Source organism: Leptodactylus fuscus, chromosome 5 (genome assembly GCF_031893055.1).
Source record: "Leptodactylus fuscus isolate aLepFus1 chromosome 5, aLepFus1.hap2, whole genome shotgun sequence".
NCBI classification, from domain to species: Eukaryota; Metazoa; Chordata; class Amphibia; order Anura; family Leptodactylidae; genus Leptodactylus; species Leptodactylus fuscus.
This window is the reverse complement of record NC_134269.1, coordinates 111090324-111108580: the sequence shown is the minus strand read 5'-3', so window position 1 is coordinate 111108580 and position 18257 is coordinate 111090324. Positions and strand designations below refer to the sequence as shown.

The 18257-nt window shown below is 40.8% G+C and overlaps 1 protein-coding gene across 1 annotated transcript in view; it reads left to right on the top strand.

Annotated features, from left to right (window-relative positions):
* Positions 1-18257, top strand: part of GRM3 (glutamate metabotropic receptor 3) — a 180626-nt gene that overhangs the window by 107345 nt on the left and 55024 nt on the right. The window contains exon 3 of the mRNA XM_075274034.1: positions 16845-17694. Within this exon, the coding sequence (XP_075130135.1) occupies positions 16845-17694 (850 nt within the window). The remainder of the gene's footprint in view (positions 1-16844; positions 17695-18257) is intronic.

The following is an 18257-nucleotide window of genomic DNA, read 5'->3' as shown; positions in this document are numbered from 1 at the left end:
TCCAGGCGCTACCTGCCCTTAGCCCCCCCTTCTTTGAAGTGCATTCTGTTCGTATCTACTCACCCGCCAACCTCCGACTGGCCGACATATGCCGACCGCCAGGACCTACCGCTGCCTTTATCGACCACTTCACCACCTGGCTCACACACTTCCTATCTTCAGACACCCCCACCATCATCATGGGGGATTTCAACATCCCCATTAACACAGACCACCCTTCCGCCTCCAGTCTCTTGTCCCTCACCGCCTCCTTTGGTCTCTCCCTCTGGTCCTCTTCTGCCACCCACACAAAGGGGGGCACACTAGACCTAATATTCACCCGCCTCTGCTCCATATGCAACCTCTCTAACTCTCCATTCACGCTCTCTGACCACAACCTGCTGACGTTCTCTGCCCTCTCTTCTCCAACGGACCCCCCACTCTCTAAACCACCACGCCCCCGCAGGAACCTCAACCACCTTGACACCTGCACCCTCTCAGACTCTCTCCTACCACTCGCTGACATATCCTCAATCCAGGACACAGATGCCGCTGCTGCCTTCTATAATACCTCCATTACCTCAGCCCTTGATTCTGTAGCCCCCTACACAAACCCCAGAGCCCGACCAACCAATAGACAACCCTGGCACACCGACCAGGCTAAAAAACTGAGACGTGCCTCGCGGGTTGCAGAGCGCCTCTGGAAGAAAAGCCACTCCCAGGAGGACTTCCTCAGGTACAAAGAGGCAGTTCTCACATTTAAGAACGCACTCACCGCCGCCAAGCAGGTCTACTTCACCACACTCATATCTGCAATCTCTCGCAACCCCAATCAACTATTCTCCACCTTCAACTCCCTCCTCCGTCCTCCTGCCGCCCCCCCTCCGACATCACTTATCTCAGCTGACGACTTCGCCTCCTACTTTAAAACTAAAATTGACACCATCAGAGACAGTCTCACCCTACTCCCCCGACAGTCCATCCACCCAACTACTCGCTGCTCCCCATCCCTGACCTGTTTCTCCTCCATCACTGATGAAAAACTCTCCTCCCTAATCTCCAAATCCCACCTCACCTCCTGCACGCTCGACCCGATTCAATCACATCTCATCCCCAAGCTCACTGAAGTTATCACTCCAGCCCTAATCCATCTCTTCAATCTATCCCTAACCAATGGATCCTTCCCCTCAGCCTTCAAACATGCCACTGTCACTCCTATACTTAAGAAACCGTCCCTCGACCCATCCTCTCCTGCCAACTATTGTCCCATCTCACTACTCCTGTACGGCTCAAAACTTCTTGAGCAGCACGTCCACTCAGAACTCTCCTCCTATCTCTCGTCCAACCTGCTCTTTGACAGACTTCAGTCAGGCTTCAGACCCCGGCACTCCACTGAAACTGCCCTAACAAAAGTCACTAACGACCTGCTAACCGCCAAAGCCAAGCGCCATTACTCTGTCCTCCTCCTCCTCGACCTCTCCTCTGCCTTTGATACAGTTGACCACTCCCTCCTGTTAGAAATTCTCTCATCCCTTGGTATCTCAGACTTGGCCCTTTCGTGGATCTCCTCATACCTCTCCGACCGCACATTCAGCATCTCCCACTCGCACACCACCTCCTCACCACGCCCTCTCTCTGTAGGTGTCCCCCAAGGCTCCGTCCTAGGACCCCTCCTGTTCTCCATCTACACCCTTGGCCTGGGCCAACTCATAGAATCTCATGGCTTTCAGTACCATTGCTATGCCGACGACACCCAAATATATATCTCTGGACCAGACATTACCTCCCTGCTGGCCAGAATTCCAGATTGTCTAGCGGCCGTAGCCTCCTTCCTCTCCTCCCGCTTTCTCAAACTCAACATGGAGAAAACAGAGTTTATAATCTTCAGCCCATCCTGTATGACCCCTCCACCTGACCCATCTATCAAAGTTAATGGAACCCCACTTACCCCTGTCCCACAGGCCCGATGCCTTGGGGTAACCCTGGACTCCGACTTATCCTTCAAACCACATATTCAAACCCTCAACACCTCTTGTCGCCTCTAGCTCAAGAACATCCACCGAATCCGTTCCTTCCTCACCCCAGAAACTACCAAGATGCTCGTCCAGGCCCTCATAATCTCCCGCTTAGACTACTGCAACACCCTTCTGCATGGACTCCCGGCTAACACCCTCGCCCCCCTCCAGTCCACCTTAAACTGTGCTGCTCGCTTAATCCACCTCACCCCCGATCTTCATCAGCTGCTCCCCTCTGCCAGTCCCTCCACTGGTTACCCATAGCCCAGCGAATTGAGTTCAAGCTACTAACACTAACATCGGGCATCTGGCTGATGGTCTCTTTATTTGCCACTATGACTACAGGTAATTTATGACACTAATGTAATTAGTTGGCTCTGTGTAGTACCATGGTTACCCTATGACCTATGTATTATACTATTTAAATGGGGATTAACCTCCATGGTTACTCTTTATCTTCTATGTCACTCTTTGAGTAGTCCCTGTGTGTTTTTATTATTGCCATTGCAGCATAATCACTAGTTTATATGCACTAGTTCACACCTGTGGGATTTTTTCATCTAAGGTTATTTAGAAGTGCATGCTATATATGGTAGCATAGCACTTTCTTCCATTCATCATTAGGAGTGCTGAGCCTGATATATAGTAGGAGATATGTTACCTGTAATGGTTAATACTATTGAATGACTTTTTTGACCATCTAGCTATATGTCTTATATTTTCTAGTCTTATGTGTCACTATTTGTGTCGTCTTTTTTGGCTATTTTCATCTGCCCTGCTGCATTATTTGTTTTTATGGTATTCTTGTTTACCTGATACAATAAAATATTTTGATACTTTTTATAGATATGTTGTGATTGTTATTGGCTTGTGCTTTTTCCGTGTTGTATCATTTCCTGGGGTGTCATAGTGGACTTAGTGACCCTCCAGAGACGGATTTGGTTTCCCCCTTAACGAGTATATGTTCCCCATAGACTATAATGGGGTTCGAAACCCGTTCGAACAGTCGAACAGTGAGCGGCTGTTCGAATCGGATTTCGAACTTCGAACATTTGGGTGTTCGCTCATCTCTAATGGTGATGGCTACAATTTTATACTGTCCACCACCGAGGATGTAACTGTGCGTTCACGCTTGATTCAATTGTGCTGAGTGGATACAAGACAGTCTCATATTATTATATCTTTGTTTTGTATGTTAGTATATACATCTACCTATATTATACAGCTATAAATGCCCTTAGTGAGGTTTTCTGGGCTAAAACTATTGATGAATTAATCTAAGAGGAGGTCTTCAATAAAAGGTAGTTGGTATTCTGAGAGCTGTTACCTTTACTTACCATCTGTTCTCAGCAGCTGATACACAGAGAATGTAACAGGAAGCAGACAGCTCTGTTCTCTGTGTAGAGGCCAATCCTGGTACTGCAGATCTTGCTCCTAGGTTCCTTGGATGCTGTGATCACTATTGATCATGCATCCAGGGGGTTAACCAATGGAGTCGGAAGATAACACAGCCAAGTGTTGGAAGCAATGGTGCAGGCACAACTCCTGTGCCTGCAGCATTACAGTGCCATACTTCTTTTTAGATGGACTTTCTTTGTCTCCGTTCAAAAGAGTGGATTCATGACACGCTGCAAACCAACACCTGTGGATTGCTTTAAAAACCCATTGAACTGAATGGGTTTTTAAATGTATCATTTGCAAACCATTCCCAATCTGTTTTTCTGATATTAAGGCAGATTCACGACAGACACAAGAGTAAACGAAGCATAAGGAAGGACACGCATGTATACATTCAGTTGCTGTTAACAGCTATAATGATTAATACAAAGTAGGGCTTGGCCAAGTGGCTGAAGTCTATTTAGCTGCAAATATAAAAAGGCAATGTGTGTGTGATAGGACAATTACAGAAACTCTCTCATTGTAACAGACCCAAACTAAGCTGATCAGAGTTAATCCAAGCTACTTTTTAGTTTTATTGGTATTGATAGTGCCGAAGCAATGAGTAATTCAATAGGCTACAAGAATTATGTTTAGACTGTTGGCAGAGAAATCCGCAGTTGCCCTTCTGTTTTTATACTCTTCATTGTGTGGCTGTCCCTGCATTATCACTTAGGCTCAGTTGCTCAAAGGGCAGAAATATAAGTGATCATTCACATCATGTCCCTGCTGTTTGTTTTAGTAGTAAACACAGGTACAAACATGAATCAGTTTTTACATTAAGAAACTAGAAAAGAGCCAAGAATAGATGGGCAACCTCACAAGATTCTTTTAGACGACTATTCGAGACGTTTGTCCCACCGCTTTACCCAATAGCGAAAGTACTATTATTATGATATTATTATTATACCAGAATATAATAAACAGAGGCCCAGGGAAGCTTAACCCCTTAAGGACCAGGCCATTTTTTGGTTTCGCATTTTCGTTTTTCCCTCCTCACATTTCAAGAGCCATAACTTTTTCATTTTTCAGTTCACAGAGTCACATGATAGCTTATTGTTTGCGGGACAAATTGTACTTTGTAATGGCACCATTCAATATGCTGTGCAATGTACTGGGAAGCTGGAAAAAAATTCAGAATGAGGCGCAATTGGAGAAAAAAATGCATTTGCGCCATTTTCTTATGGGTTTAATTTTTACAGCATTCACTGTTTGGTACAAATGACATGTTACCTGTGTTCTACGTGTCAGTACAAACGCGGTGATACCAAATTTATATAGTATTTGAAATTTTTTGATACTTTTAAAAAAATGATAAACTTTGCAAAATAGAAAAAAAAATTTGTGTCATCATGTTCTAACACCTGTAACTTTTTCATATTTCCATGTATGGAGCTGGTTGTGGTGTCTTTTTATGCGGGACAAGATGACGTTTCTATTGATACCATTTGGGGAAAGATCCGATGGTTTGATCACTTTTTATTCAATTTTTTATAGGAGGCAAAGTGTTGAAAAAAACGCTTTTTGGCTGTTTTTATTTTTTTGCCGCTACGCCGTTCGCAGTACAGGATAAATGTTTTAATATTCTAATAGTTCAGGCATTTTGGAGCGCGGGGATACCTAATATGTTTATGTTTAATGTTCTTTAATTACTTTTATAGTTGATCTAGGGAAAGGGGGGTGATTTGAACTTTTATATTTTTTTTATTTTTTTAATACTTTTAAAAACTTTTTTTTTTCTTCTGTTACATTTATGATCAGACCCCTTAGGTACCTTGAAACCTAGGGAGTCTGATCGCTCATACTATTCACTGCAATACTACAGTACTGCAGTGAATAGCAGAATCGCAGCACTTCTATTAGACGATGCCTCTGGCATCGTCTAATAGATCTCGGGCAGAGACAAGCCTGGAAGCCTTCAATAGGCTTCCGGCTGTCATAGCAACCGATCACCGCCCTCATGTGACGTTCAGGAGGGCGGCGATCGGCAAAACATGGCGGCGCCCATGCCGCCTGCGCTGTTTACACGCTGCGGTCGCGTTTGACCGCAGTGTGTAAAGGGTTAACAGCAGCGATCGGCTCGGGCACCGACCGCTGCTGTTAGTGGCAGGTCCTGGCTGTATTATACAGCCGGCATCTGCCGTGTATGGAGCGAGCTCAGCGTGTGAGCTCGCTCCATACATCCCCATGCGACCCATGACGTACAGTTACGTCAAGGGTCGCTAAGGGGTTAAAGAAAATAAAATACAGCTATAAGCACCTTGCCTCACCTCTCCTGTGCATCCAGTGGTACCCTGGCATCCTCTGTCCTCTTACAGTCCCTGTATGATGTCACGCGATCATATCAGCATCATGACGTCAGTACTAGAGATGAGCGAGTAGTGTTCGATCAAGTAGGTGTGCGCAGTCGGTTCTGCCTAGGCCCTGATGCCTAGGCAGAGTGAATACCAGCCGGAAGATGCCGCGGGACGCTGCACAGAGAAGACTTCAAAGAGAATTGAGCCCGACCGTCACTCGTGGACTTGGTAAGTATAATTTTATCGAATTTTGCGTACCCCTGAAACGAGCATTTCCCCCTATAGACTATAATGGGGTTTGAAATCCGTTCGAACAGTCGAACAGTGTGCGGCTGTTCGAATCGTATTTCGAACCTCGGACATTTTAGTGTTCGCTCATCTCTAGTCAGTACAACTCTAAGGGACCCGAGAGTATAATAAGTGAAAGCCCAAAGCTGAGTGGGGAAAATAACAAACAGCTATTTCTCAAATCTCCTGAGCATCCAAGAGATTTGAGAAATAGCTGTTTGTTATTTTCCCTTGGGCCTCCACTTATTATACTCTCGGGTCTGAGGAAACCCCAGAAGATAGATTTTTATTCCTTGTTCATTTGGATGGGTGAAAAAGAATACTATGCCATGCTTTTCTTTCTTTTAAAAACCTTTTGACATCCATTTATCAAGAGAAATTAATGGGGATGTTTAGCAACATGTTTTATCGTGATTTTTCTGTGTCAAAATATGTCTGCTCAACAAAAATAAAAAACATGATATGAACGGCCCCTAAACCTTTTTGTTTTTCTGTGATCAGTAAGCTATTGTATCCCTGCTACTTCTTCATAGATTGTAAGCTCTTGAGGACAGAGCCCGCTTCTCTATTGCTTGAATTGATTATTCATTTTTTTAGAGTGTAATATCTAACTTTTGTCTGAATATGTGAACTATGATTTATAGAATATGTTGATAGTATACAAATAGTATGCAATGTTGAATAGGATAGAATTTAAAGGGAAACAGTCACATGTAAAATTAAGTCTTTTTATAGTCTATAGACAGCAGGTTTTTAGAGCAGGATATGTTGAATAGATTTATATATTTGTTATGGTAGAGTCTCTGGAGCAAATATCAAAAAATTCCGGATCTGGCTGCCAAAAGATAACAGTAGCATACAGCACTAAGAGACAGATCCCAGATACTAGAAGCGAGATGGACTTTGAGGTCCAAGTTGTCTCCACAGAAACTGGTACAAGAAATAAATGTTCCACAATAAAAAGTCAAACCAGAACCCATGATAAACTTACTAGGCAGCTAGGAATCATGGGGATAAAAAAGGAGAGTGACTGTCCAGGCAATAGTCAGTTCTGGAGGAAACATCAGAGCTAAAATCAGAAGACAAATGGATTTCCAGTATTAAGCCATTGGTCAATATCCTACTAATATTATAAATGTGAAAGTTTAGATGTTTGGATGTTTTTGTGTTTGTTACTTGATCACGCACAAATGGCATTTGGATGAAATGTGGCACATAGATAGTTTGTAACCTTGGTTAACATATAGGCAAATTTTTATCCCGCTTAGTAACATGGCTTCACAACTGTTATGAATTTATGTTCATATACTATATTAAACTACTCTTGCCAGCAGCATTATCTCAGTTAATTGGAGTTTGCTGATAAAGCCTGGTCTGTTATCTCTTATGTAAACACATAGATAACACTGAGTCCATTGTGAGACACTGAAATGGGAAAACCCCTTTAATCAAAATTAGCAGTCTGCCAATTTTAAACATGCTGGGAAAAAGAAAATCTAATTTATCGCAAAATTCTAAAACGAGAGCTATGAAGGTAGCCAGAAGTCACAAGCGGAGCTCAGGAGGATTGAGCAAGCTAGAATTCAAATGGCTGTTAGAGAAACCAAAACGCCAGAGTAGGTGGATCATCGGCGCCAACAACACACTCATTATATGGCATCCCAGCAAGCTGCTGAGATGCCGAAACAATCACAGGCACGGTGCGAGGAACAAGTTCAGCAGCAGGCCAGCTTGAGAACTGCCGAAATGCCAGAGTAGGTACCTGTTAGGACTTTACAGTAGATGCGACCTTGATATCAGGGTCGCAGCCTCTTCCACTGTGACTGTTCAGTCCAGCATGCATGGGGTTAATCCCCTTGCAGCCGATAGGCATGGTCAGTCTGCTAGGCAAAGAAAACAATTTATTTCAGCTCACCATATCCATAGTCCTTTTCTGGGAGACAAGAAAGCTGGATAGACTCCGACCATTAGATATATGTCAATAATCTGTAAAATTCAGCTCCAACCAGAAAAAGGGGTCCAATCCAAGATACGGAGATAAAATTTAACTTTTATTTATGATGCATTAAAAAAGTTAAATAGTAACTATGAAACAAGTAAAGTTAAGTCACGACAGAGCTACATGTTTCGGTGCTAACGCACCTTCCTCGTGACATGAATAACATACTGACATTATTTGCTTTTAAAAGAAACACTGGACTAACTTACTCCACCTTCTTTCTTTAACCCTTAGTATACTACCGTATTACGATCTCTCGCCAAAATAATTCAACAATAGACAATCTCCGATGTAGCAGTGCTGGCCGGATGCATCTCCGGAGTAGCCAAGCTCAGCGCACGGCCAGCTCTGCTTCATCTCCGATGTAGCAGTGCTGGCCATGCGCTGAGCTCGGCTGCATCTTCGGAGTACCCAAGCTCAGCACACGGCCAGCTCTGCTTCATCTTGGCATAGGAATGCATTCACCAGTGTTGATTGACCGAATGCCATACAGAGTATAGCATTCGGCAAATCAACGCTGGTTCTGCAGGTGGAGGCAGAGTCTAAGATAGGTCCACAGCAATCTCCATTCTGGTCCGATATTAGACTCCGCCTCCTGACAGACAAGCCTCCGGCAGAACCAGCATTGATTGGCTGAATGCTGTACTCTGTATGGCATTCAGCCAATCAACGCTGATCAAAGCATTTCTATGGGAAAAAGTCAGCTCCCGCATATCGCAAGCTGACAGGGATCCTGACATAATACAGTGACTTGGGCATGTTAGATGCCCCCAGACATGCTTTCCATGCTGTCCCACTTGCATTCCAGGGTGTTGGCATCATTTCCTGGGGTGTGATAGTAGACTTCGTGACTCTCCTCAGTCGAAGAGTGGGATTCCCTGAAACAAAGCATTTTTCCCCATAGACTATAATGGGGTTTGATATTCGTTCGAATAGTCGAATATTGAGCGGCTATTCAAAACGAATATCGAATATTTTACTGTTCGCTCATCTCTAATTAAGATCACTTTCAAAAATAGAAGTGTTAATAATTTATATTTCTGAGTTAACAAAATGAAGTGAATGGACAAAACAGAAATCAAAATCAAATCAATTGGTGTGACCAAACTTTGGAGGAATAATTGATATGGTCTCCATAGAGCCCTGATCTCAACATCATTGAGTCTTGAACTACAAGAAGAGAAAAAATGATGTGAGCAAACCTATATCCACAGAGAATCTGTGGTTAATTCTCCAAAATGTTTGGGACAACCTCAATGCTGAGATTCTTCAAAAACTGCATGCAAGTGTACCTAGAAGAATTGATGCTGTTTTAAAGGTAAATGCTAAATAAAGTGGTCATGCTAAATATTGATTTAAAGTGGAATTCCCATTTAATTCATCTATTTTTTTTATTTTGCTACTATCAGGGGAAGGGGTGGTGAACATTTTTTGTAATTTACTTTAACCTATTAAACTTGCTTTTAATAAAAAAAAAACATGCAGTAAAGTTCCCATTAGCAATGTCCTGACTAAGTGTTGCCAAGAAGACTCTGTCTGGACACCTATACTCAATGCAGCATGTAGAGCTTAACCCCTTCCCGACATGCGCCGTAATAGTACGGCGCGTGTCGGGTCTGTAACTATGGCGACCGCCCGGGAGCCGGGCGGCCGTCATAGCCGCCGGGTGTCTACTGCTTTAAGGGCGCCGCCATTTTGGCAGGGATCGCCGGCTCCTAGAGCATGCTCCAGGGCCGACCCCCCGTTGCCATGACAGCCGGGAGCCTTGTTAAGGGCTCCCAGCCAGTCTGCAAATTCTCTCTTTTGCAGGCTGGTGTATACAGCCTGCAAAAGAGATGATGATTTTTTGCAATGCAATGCATGCATTGCATTAGCATTGTAATGCATTGCATTAGTGATCAGACTCCCTGGGGTTCAACACCCCTAGGGGGTCTAATAAATGCAAAAAAAAAATAAAAAAAAAAGTAAAAAAAAATATAAAAAAATATAAAAAGTATTAAAAGTTCAAATCACCCCCCTTTCCCTAGAACAAATATAAAAGTAGTTAAAAACTGTGTAACATATACATGTTAGGTATCCCCGCGTCCGAAATCGCCCGCTCTACAAATCTATAAAAATATTTTTCCTGTTCGGTAAACGCCGTAGCAGGAAAAATAGTCAAAAGTGCCAAACCGCCGTTTTTTCATTGTTTTAATTCTGATAAAAATTTGAATAAAAAGTGATCAAAGCAATAACATTTCCCGAAAATGGTAGAACTAAAAAGTACACCTGGCCCCGCAAAAAAAGACGCCCTATGCATCCCCGTACACCTATGTATAAAAAAGTTACGGCCGTCGGAATATGGCGACTTTTAGAAAAAAAAAATTTTAACACCGTTTTGGAATTTTTTTTAGGGGTCAAAATGTAAATAAAACCATATAAATTTGGTATCCCTGGAACCGTACCGAAACACAGAATATAGGGGACATGTCATTTTGGCTGCACAGTGAACGCCGTAAAACCAAAGCCCGTAAGAAAGTCGCAGAAATGCATTTTTTCTTGAAATCCACCCCATTCTGAATTTTTTTCCTGCTTCCCAGTACATTATATAGAATAATTAATGGTGGCATCATGAAGAAAAAATTGTCCCGCAAAAATTAAGGCCTCATATGACTCTGGGAGCGGAGAAATAAAAAAGTTATGGGGTTTAGAAGGAGGGGAGTCAAAAATGAAAAACGAAAATCAAAAAATGCCATCGGCGGGAAGGGGTTAAGCATTTACCAAAGGAGCAGATGGTCACCTCAAATAGCTTTACCTCCAATTTTATACCACATAGAAAAATAGTTCTACAATCACAAGATGTTGCATATTAAGTTCACATTCCTGATTGTGCTTTTAACTAATAATATCTCAGGTTCTGTTATAGCTAGTACTTAAGAGAGCCTCAGCTTTCTTATAATGTCAGAGTCATGGTATAAAACCTGAAATACAGCCATTTGAATTGACTCTCCCTTTTGGTAAATGTTTCAGCTCTACTTCTTCACAATACAACTGTGCAGAGATGACCACTAGTAACAGCTCAGTTAGGAAGAATGTTACAGTCTGTTTTACATTAAAAAAGAAGTTAGATAGGATAATAGTTATATATCAAAAATGGTCATAAACACCCCCTGATGCAATAGCAAAAAAAAAAAAATATACAAAATGGCAGTTACACTTTAACTTAGATTTCTTTTTTGTTCATTCACTTTGCATTTTGTTAATTTAAAAAAAAAATATTAATGATTTTATTTTTGGAAACATTTTAAGTTTGAAGCATAGACATAGAATGCTGCAAAAGAAGGTAAGGGCCATTAACCTCGTAGGCACTTATATACGGTAGTCTCTCAGAGCACACTAACATGAGTTCAGATTTATTATATCTTCAGTCAGTGTGAATGTTTGAGTATGAATTATTCTGGAGATCAGTAGAGGCTAATTGATATTACTCATCAAACACGTTATAGGCATTCAGTTCTTAGGCCCTGTTGAAAATATTTTCAGACATCTGTAATGCTTTTTTTTCGCAGGGAGTGTTGTGGAATAGGGGAGTTAGTGGCTACCATACAGTCACCCATCCATATCACCTACAATGGTGTTTTACAAGAAGCCAATTATCTTTCTGTATATTCTCGACATATGAGAGGAAATTGGAATACCTGGAGAAAACCCACATAATCACGAGGTGAACACACAAAGTCAATGCAGATGTTGGCCTTGGTCAGATTCATACTCAGGATCCTACCGTGCTGCCCCAAAAACATGAAACCAGAACTGCATGAAATAATTGCTCAAAACTACAAGTTGGCTTTTGACAAAGTTTGATAAGACAAGTCCATTTTGAACTGGACAAACATATGACCTTATTACAAGAAAAAATGTCATTCCATGGAAATGTTAATCCTCTATCAAAACTCGTCATGACTTTCAGCGTTAATGAGATTTTTGGAAGACGTGAATTTTTCTGCATGAATTGAATTTCAGAAATTAGAAATTAAGTGATCAGGAAACTATTGCTGCAAACATACTTTTTAGCAATAGATATAGTTCATCCCATGTAGTGAAAATCCTCTAGGTTATCGGAGATGTTGTTTGACAATAATACTTTTTAATACTTTTAATTTACTTTAATACAAAATGTATCTAAGAAAATGAAAATAACATAAACAATAATGTAATAGTTGTAGTATGAAGCCTGAATCATATGTAATACTTCTTCAATCTGTTTTCAGAGCAGATTTTTTTCTTATCTTTATAATTCTAGTCATTTATTTCTCTATAGGATCAGTTCCTCTGGAGCTTACCTTATTTCCCTATTTCATACAAATACAGATACATGATAAACAACTACATACAAACAAGATGACCCAACAAAATACTTCGTGATTGAAACAGAAAATAACAGCTCCCAGATTATGTAACTTGGACTAGGACCCAAAGCCATAGCACAGAATTACAAATGCCAGGCACTGTGGCACAATACTGATCAGTTAGGGGTGGTCTGGATTAGAAAACCCATTTTATTTTTAAATGCCCTATTTTCTAACATGTACAGGTGGCCCTCAAAGTCCAAGACCAATCGGGTAGCAGCGGAGTGGGGTAAGGCGCGCACAAACCAGCTGGACATAAATTCTTCCAGAATCTTTATTGACAAGGCACTACACGTTTCGGGCACTAGCCCTTTCTCAAGTGCATATAGGTCTGTTTAAATCGTCTGGAAGAATTTATGTCCAGCTGGTTTGTGCGCGCCTTACCCCACTCCTCTGCTACCTGACTGGTCTTGGACTTTGAGGGCCACCTGTAAATTTAATTTTTTGCGAGCCTTGGCTGTCGCAAGGGGACTAACTGCTGCCACCACGCTTTAATTTTGTGTGCTAATAATGTTGTGATTTGTCACATCACAACACAACAAGGTAAGGGGCTTTAATTTATGCCTATTGCCTCATCTTATCGGGAATACTACACTATTGGCGCTCGGTGTCTCTCTCTTTTCTATTTTCTAACATGTCCATTTATGAATGCTTGAATTCTCAATGAAACCATAATTCTGAGCAGAATTCTCCATTGTTCAGTTTGTGTGGTGTGTACACTAGAAACGTATAAATAAATTGACAACTGGGTCTACAACTCGGTCTAGGACTACGCGTCATCCCTCATTGACTGTGATATAGATGTAGACCAGGCAATCTAAAGCAAAAATGCATCATATGTAGTATGGCTCTGAAATGATAACTATTTTGTAGGTTATATTATGAAGAGACAACACATATTTTGTACAAAGTTGTGTATTACTACTATTCTTCTACCAGCAAGTTACTGTATACCAAAAGACAACATAGGAATCTGATATCACACCGGTGGGTAATCTATGGTTTCAGTGCACTATAGTAAACATTCTGGTCTACAATGCAATAATCCTCAATCCCCAAACTACCCTATCTATATCTATATCGAAATAATAGTATTCTATAGTTTCTATGATATTGTGGGAGCCAAGTAATCCCCACGCCTTATATCTACTACATTATGATACCTCTGAAGTGCTCATACTGTAGGAATAATACTTCCATACTGTGTGTAATTCTATCATACAATTCTTAGTTAATACTATAATACAGTAATTACACCTAATTGAAGGATTTACAATGGTCAAATAATGAATCCATGTGGCACGACAATACAAGCGTCATATAGTACCCAAATAATGGTAGCAGAGAGAGCAAATGAAGGATCTTTTTCAGGCTTCAGTGGATTTGTGATATTGATGACCCCCCTATCATCAATATCAGATTTATGGGGATTCTTTAGTAGTTACTGACTATGACTAGTAACTAGTAACCCAAACAGGCTGCAATGAAAGAACTAATTTCACATGGCAAATTCAGAGTAGTCTTCTCATGCCCCTAGCTTAATGAATTGTTATGGTGTCACTACTGTACAGCAGCCAAGTTATTTCTGTAATCAATTTATTTATGCACATTGGGGGACTTCTTGTGTTGTTTTTGAGTTCAGAAAACATTAAAATAACAAAGCATATGTTAATAGAAATCTGCATTCATCCAGGAACTGAAAAATGGCAATTAACATGCTCAGAATAGCCCAGAGGTGTTACTGCTAGTTTAATATCCTTTCCTTTTATTTGCTTTATAATGAAGAAATGACATTTATTGTCGCAGAAGAAATGTATTCCACCGAGGTGCAGGTAAATTATGCATTTTTTGTTTAAGGGAGTGAAAGGGACTTTATGAACTATGCAAGGGTCTTTGGCAGAATAATGTTGGATCCATTTTTCAGATACATATCAGACTTGCTGGTAAATAAAACAGTTCATCCCCATCAAATTTTGATGTGCAGGAATATCAAGGGAGTTGAGGTAGATATGTCTGCAGTCCTGCATATTTAGTCACCACATACAGCATTAATAGCAATAAACCTCCTGCCGCTAGGAGCTGCTTTATTTAGGGGCCGTACACAAAGCAACAATGTGTATGTAATGCATACAGATATGGCTGTAATACTTTATACCAAATGAAAAGAATTATTTATTCATATGGTCTCTTTACAAATAGTCAATAGGTGGAAATAAAATAGCACATACAAAAATATCATCTAGGAACCATGACAGATATTTGTGCTTACACTAAGCAATGGAAAATAATACAATAAAATACATAAATCCACACAAACCATAGATATACACTGAAACACTACTGCATGTTTTACCCGTGCAAGTTTTCATGTGTTTAAGTGTATGATTTATCAAGACCTGCACTGTCTGGTATTAATCCCCATGTGCATAAAAAAAAAAATAATAATTGAAATTGGGACTTTCCGTAATCATACCAACCCACAGAGTAAAGCTAATATGTTATTTGTGTTGTACGCTGCATGGAAAAAAAATTTAAAAGGTAAAACGCAATGCCAGAATTGATGTTTGGTTTTTGCTTTTTTTTTTTAATTCACCAAATAAGTAAATAGTAAAATTTACTCAATCAGTAATAGGCATCCAAAAATGCACTTCATCCCACAAAAATACAGGCCTCATATGGCTACATCAACAGAAAATTAAAAAAAAATATATATAGCTCATACAATATGAAGACAATAACCCCAAATATCGCCAAATCACTAGAAGAAAACTGACTGTGGCAAGAAGGAAATGTACGAACTGTGTAAGCGTTTATAAGGGGATACCCCATATGTAGAGATTATAAGGCAAAAGACACCAGACGTGACCCCCAGAGTGACCCTCAATCATAGGGGCTACTGGGACATAGTAGGGAATTTGGTGTTCCCAATGTACTCTGCTCAGCTTACATATTCTCTTTTCACCATCTGTTGTGCAGTCACGTCTGGGATACTAATGCTCTCTACACCCCTTGATAAATTCTTTAAGGGGTACACTTTTCAAAATAGGGTCACTGTTAGGGAATAGCAGACGATAATTCCCCAGGAGCTGCTGGTGAACCCTGGAGGGAGGGGCACAAGGGACAGTGAGCCCTAAGCTGAAGCCCCCACGCTTTCCCTTCTTATTGCCAGACCCTATCCTAGGTAATAGGCGACAACAACAAAGACAGTCCCTCCCTGAATACGTGAAACACAAAACGCAGACAAGACGGACAACAACAAAGGGAGGTCAGCTAGCCAGGGTTCGGTAACAGGAGAGCGATGCAGTGCCAATCGGAGTCCAAAAGAATTGTCAGTAGGGAAGCCAGAGGTCAAGGATTAGAATACAAGTAATATAACAGCAAGAGATACCAGAAAGCAAGATGCAATAACCGGCACCAGTGTGACTGTGAGCCAAGACTAAATAGGGGAGGAAGAACCCGCCCTGAACCTGATAGGAAGGAAAGCTGTCAATCACAGGCAAGATAAAATCAAACACTTAATGAACAGAGGCAACCTTGGCAGAAGACGGGTGTGGTGCAAATCCAATTAAGGACTAGAGCCGTGTTCACACAGTGCAACTAAAAACTTTAAGCAGATTATCAAACTGCACACGCCTCCTGCGCCGCAGCATGCGAGCAGAGGGTGGCGCAGAGGCCCGAACAGACAGAGATGTTACAGTCACTCTTTAGAAGATTCCACTTCTCTGGTACCTTAAAGACTCAGCAAACATGACATGGCATCCAGATACCAAACATCTAAATCTGCACTGCAAAATCCACAGAGCACTCCTTCACATCTGTGCCCTGCCGTGTGCCCAATATTAAAGTTATCCCCACATGTATGACACTGTTGTACCCAGGATAGCATACTTAATGTCATATGTAGGTATAAACTGATATTTAGCCACACAGTCAGGCACAGAAGAGAAGGAGCGATATTTGGGTTTTGGTGAACAGATTTAGACAGTTTGTTTTTTGGACACTTTGACAAATTTGCAGAGCCCTGAAAAGATAGTAAAGTGGAATTCCCTGATATGTGACCCCATTTTGAAAACTAAAATCTTCCCTCTAAAAGCGTCTTTCCATTCTGAGCTCCCCCATGTACCCATACAGCAGTTTACAACTACATATGGGGTACTCCCGTGTTCAGGAGATATTGTGTAACTACCTGTGAGGTGCTTTTTCTCCTTTAACCCCTTGTGAAAATGAAAACTTTGGGGGATAAAGTGCCATTTTTAGTAATTTTTCATTTACACATATCAATGTTACTAAAATCTGTGAAACCGCTGTAGGGTCAAAATACTCACTATACCATATTATGTTCAATACCGTAAAAGCTCCATTTAATGTATTTTAAATTCAGAAGAGGAAGTATATTTTCCTAAGTAATGATTTTTCATAAATTATTTTTTTATATTCACAGGTGGCAAATTTGCTGAGACTCTTCCATATTCCTCAAATAAGCTATGCTTCCACTAGTGCCAAACTCAGTGACAAATCCAGATATGACTACTTTGCAAGGACAGTGCCACCAGATTTTTATCAGGCAAAAGCAATGGCAGAAATCCTTCGTTACTTTAATTGGACATATGTGTCCACAGTTGCTTCTGAAGGAGACTATGGGGAGACAGGAATTGAAGCCTTTGAGCAAGAAGCAAGACTGAGAAACATTTGCATTGCCACTTCCGAAAAAGTTGGGAGATCAAACATGAAAAAGTCCTATGAAAATGCTATCAAAGAACTCTTACAAAAACCCAATGCAAAAGTTGTTGTTCTTTTCATGCGGAGTGATGACACTCGAGAGCTTTTGGCAGCTGCAAACAGGTTTAATGCTTCCTTTACATGGATCGCCAGTGATGGGTGGGGTGCTCAAGAAAGCATTGTTAAAGGCAATGAGCATATTGCATATGGGGCAATTACTCTAGAACTCGCCTCACATCCTCTTAAGGAATTTGATAGGTATTTTAAAAGCCTTAATCCGAGCAACAATCATCGAAATCCTTGGTTTAAGGATTTCTGGCAACAAAAATTTCAATGCAGTCTCCACAATAAAACTGAAAAACCATGTGACAAGCGTCTCCATATTAACAGCTCTAACTATGAGCAAGAATCCAAAATTATGTTTGTGGTGAATGCTGTGTACGCCATGGCACATGCACTACATCACATGCAACGGTCTCTTTGCTCAAACACTACCCATCTGTGCGACACCATGAAAACTGTAGATGGTAAGAAGCTCTATAAGGATTATTTGCTGAAAGTTAACTTTACAGGTAAGTCTTTCCGCAGAGTCTTATTCTTTCCAATGTGCACTAATTAAACAAGCTATCTGAATTAATGAATTTTATGGCTTTTTTATTTTCGATTTTCCATCTGGTTAAGCCATCTATACTATGGGAGGAAGGGAAACCATTTACAAACAATGAGATGGATAAAAAACATTCCACAGAAAGCATGATCCCGATGATTAGAGAGTACAGATGTTGCTCTGCATAATGAGATGCAAAGAGTTTGGATAGAAATTTCAATTCCCCATAATTTCTTTTTGAATGGAAACTGCTTCATAAAAAGAGAAGGAAACAGTAAACAACTTAAGAAAAAGCATTGTCTTCTACCCCAGGCATCACGAAATAAAACACCAGGAGGGGATCCTAATGTTGAGGCAAACCTTCTGCTATCTCATATTGAGCTTTTTAAGGTCAAGTTCTATAACATTTTGACAACTATAAGTTTGAGAATGACCTTCAGATGTCTTTTGTTTTTGTGGTTCAACATAGATTTTACCAAATATTGATAAGGATACTTCTGTTGACCTTACACTTGTATGTATATTACC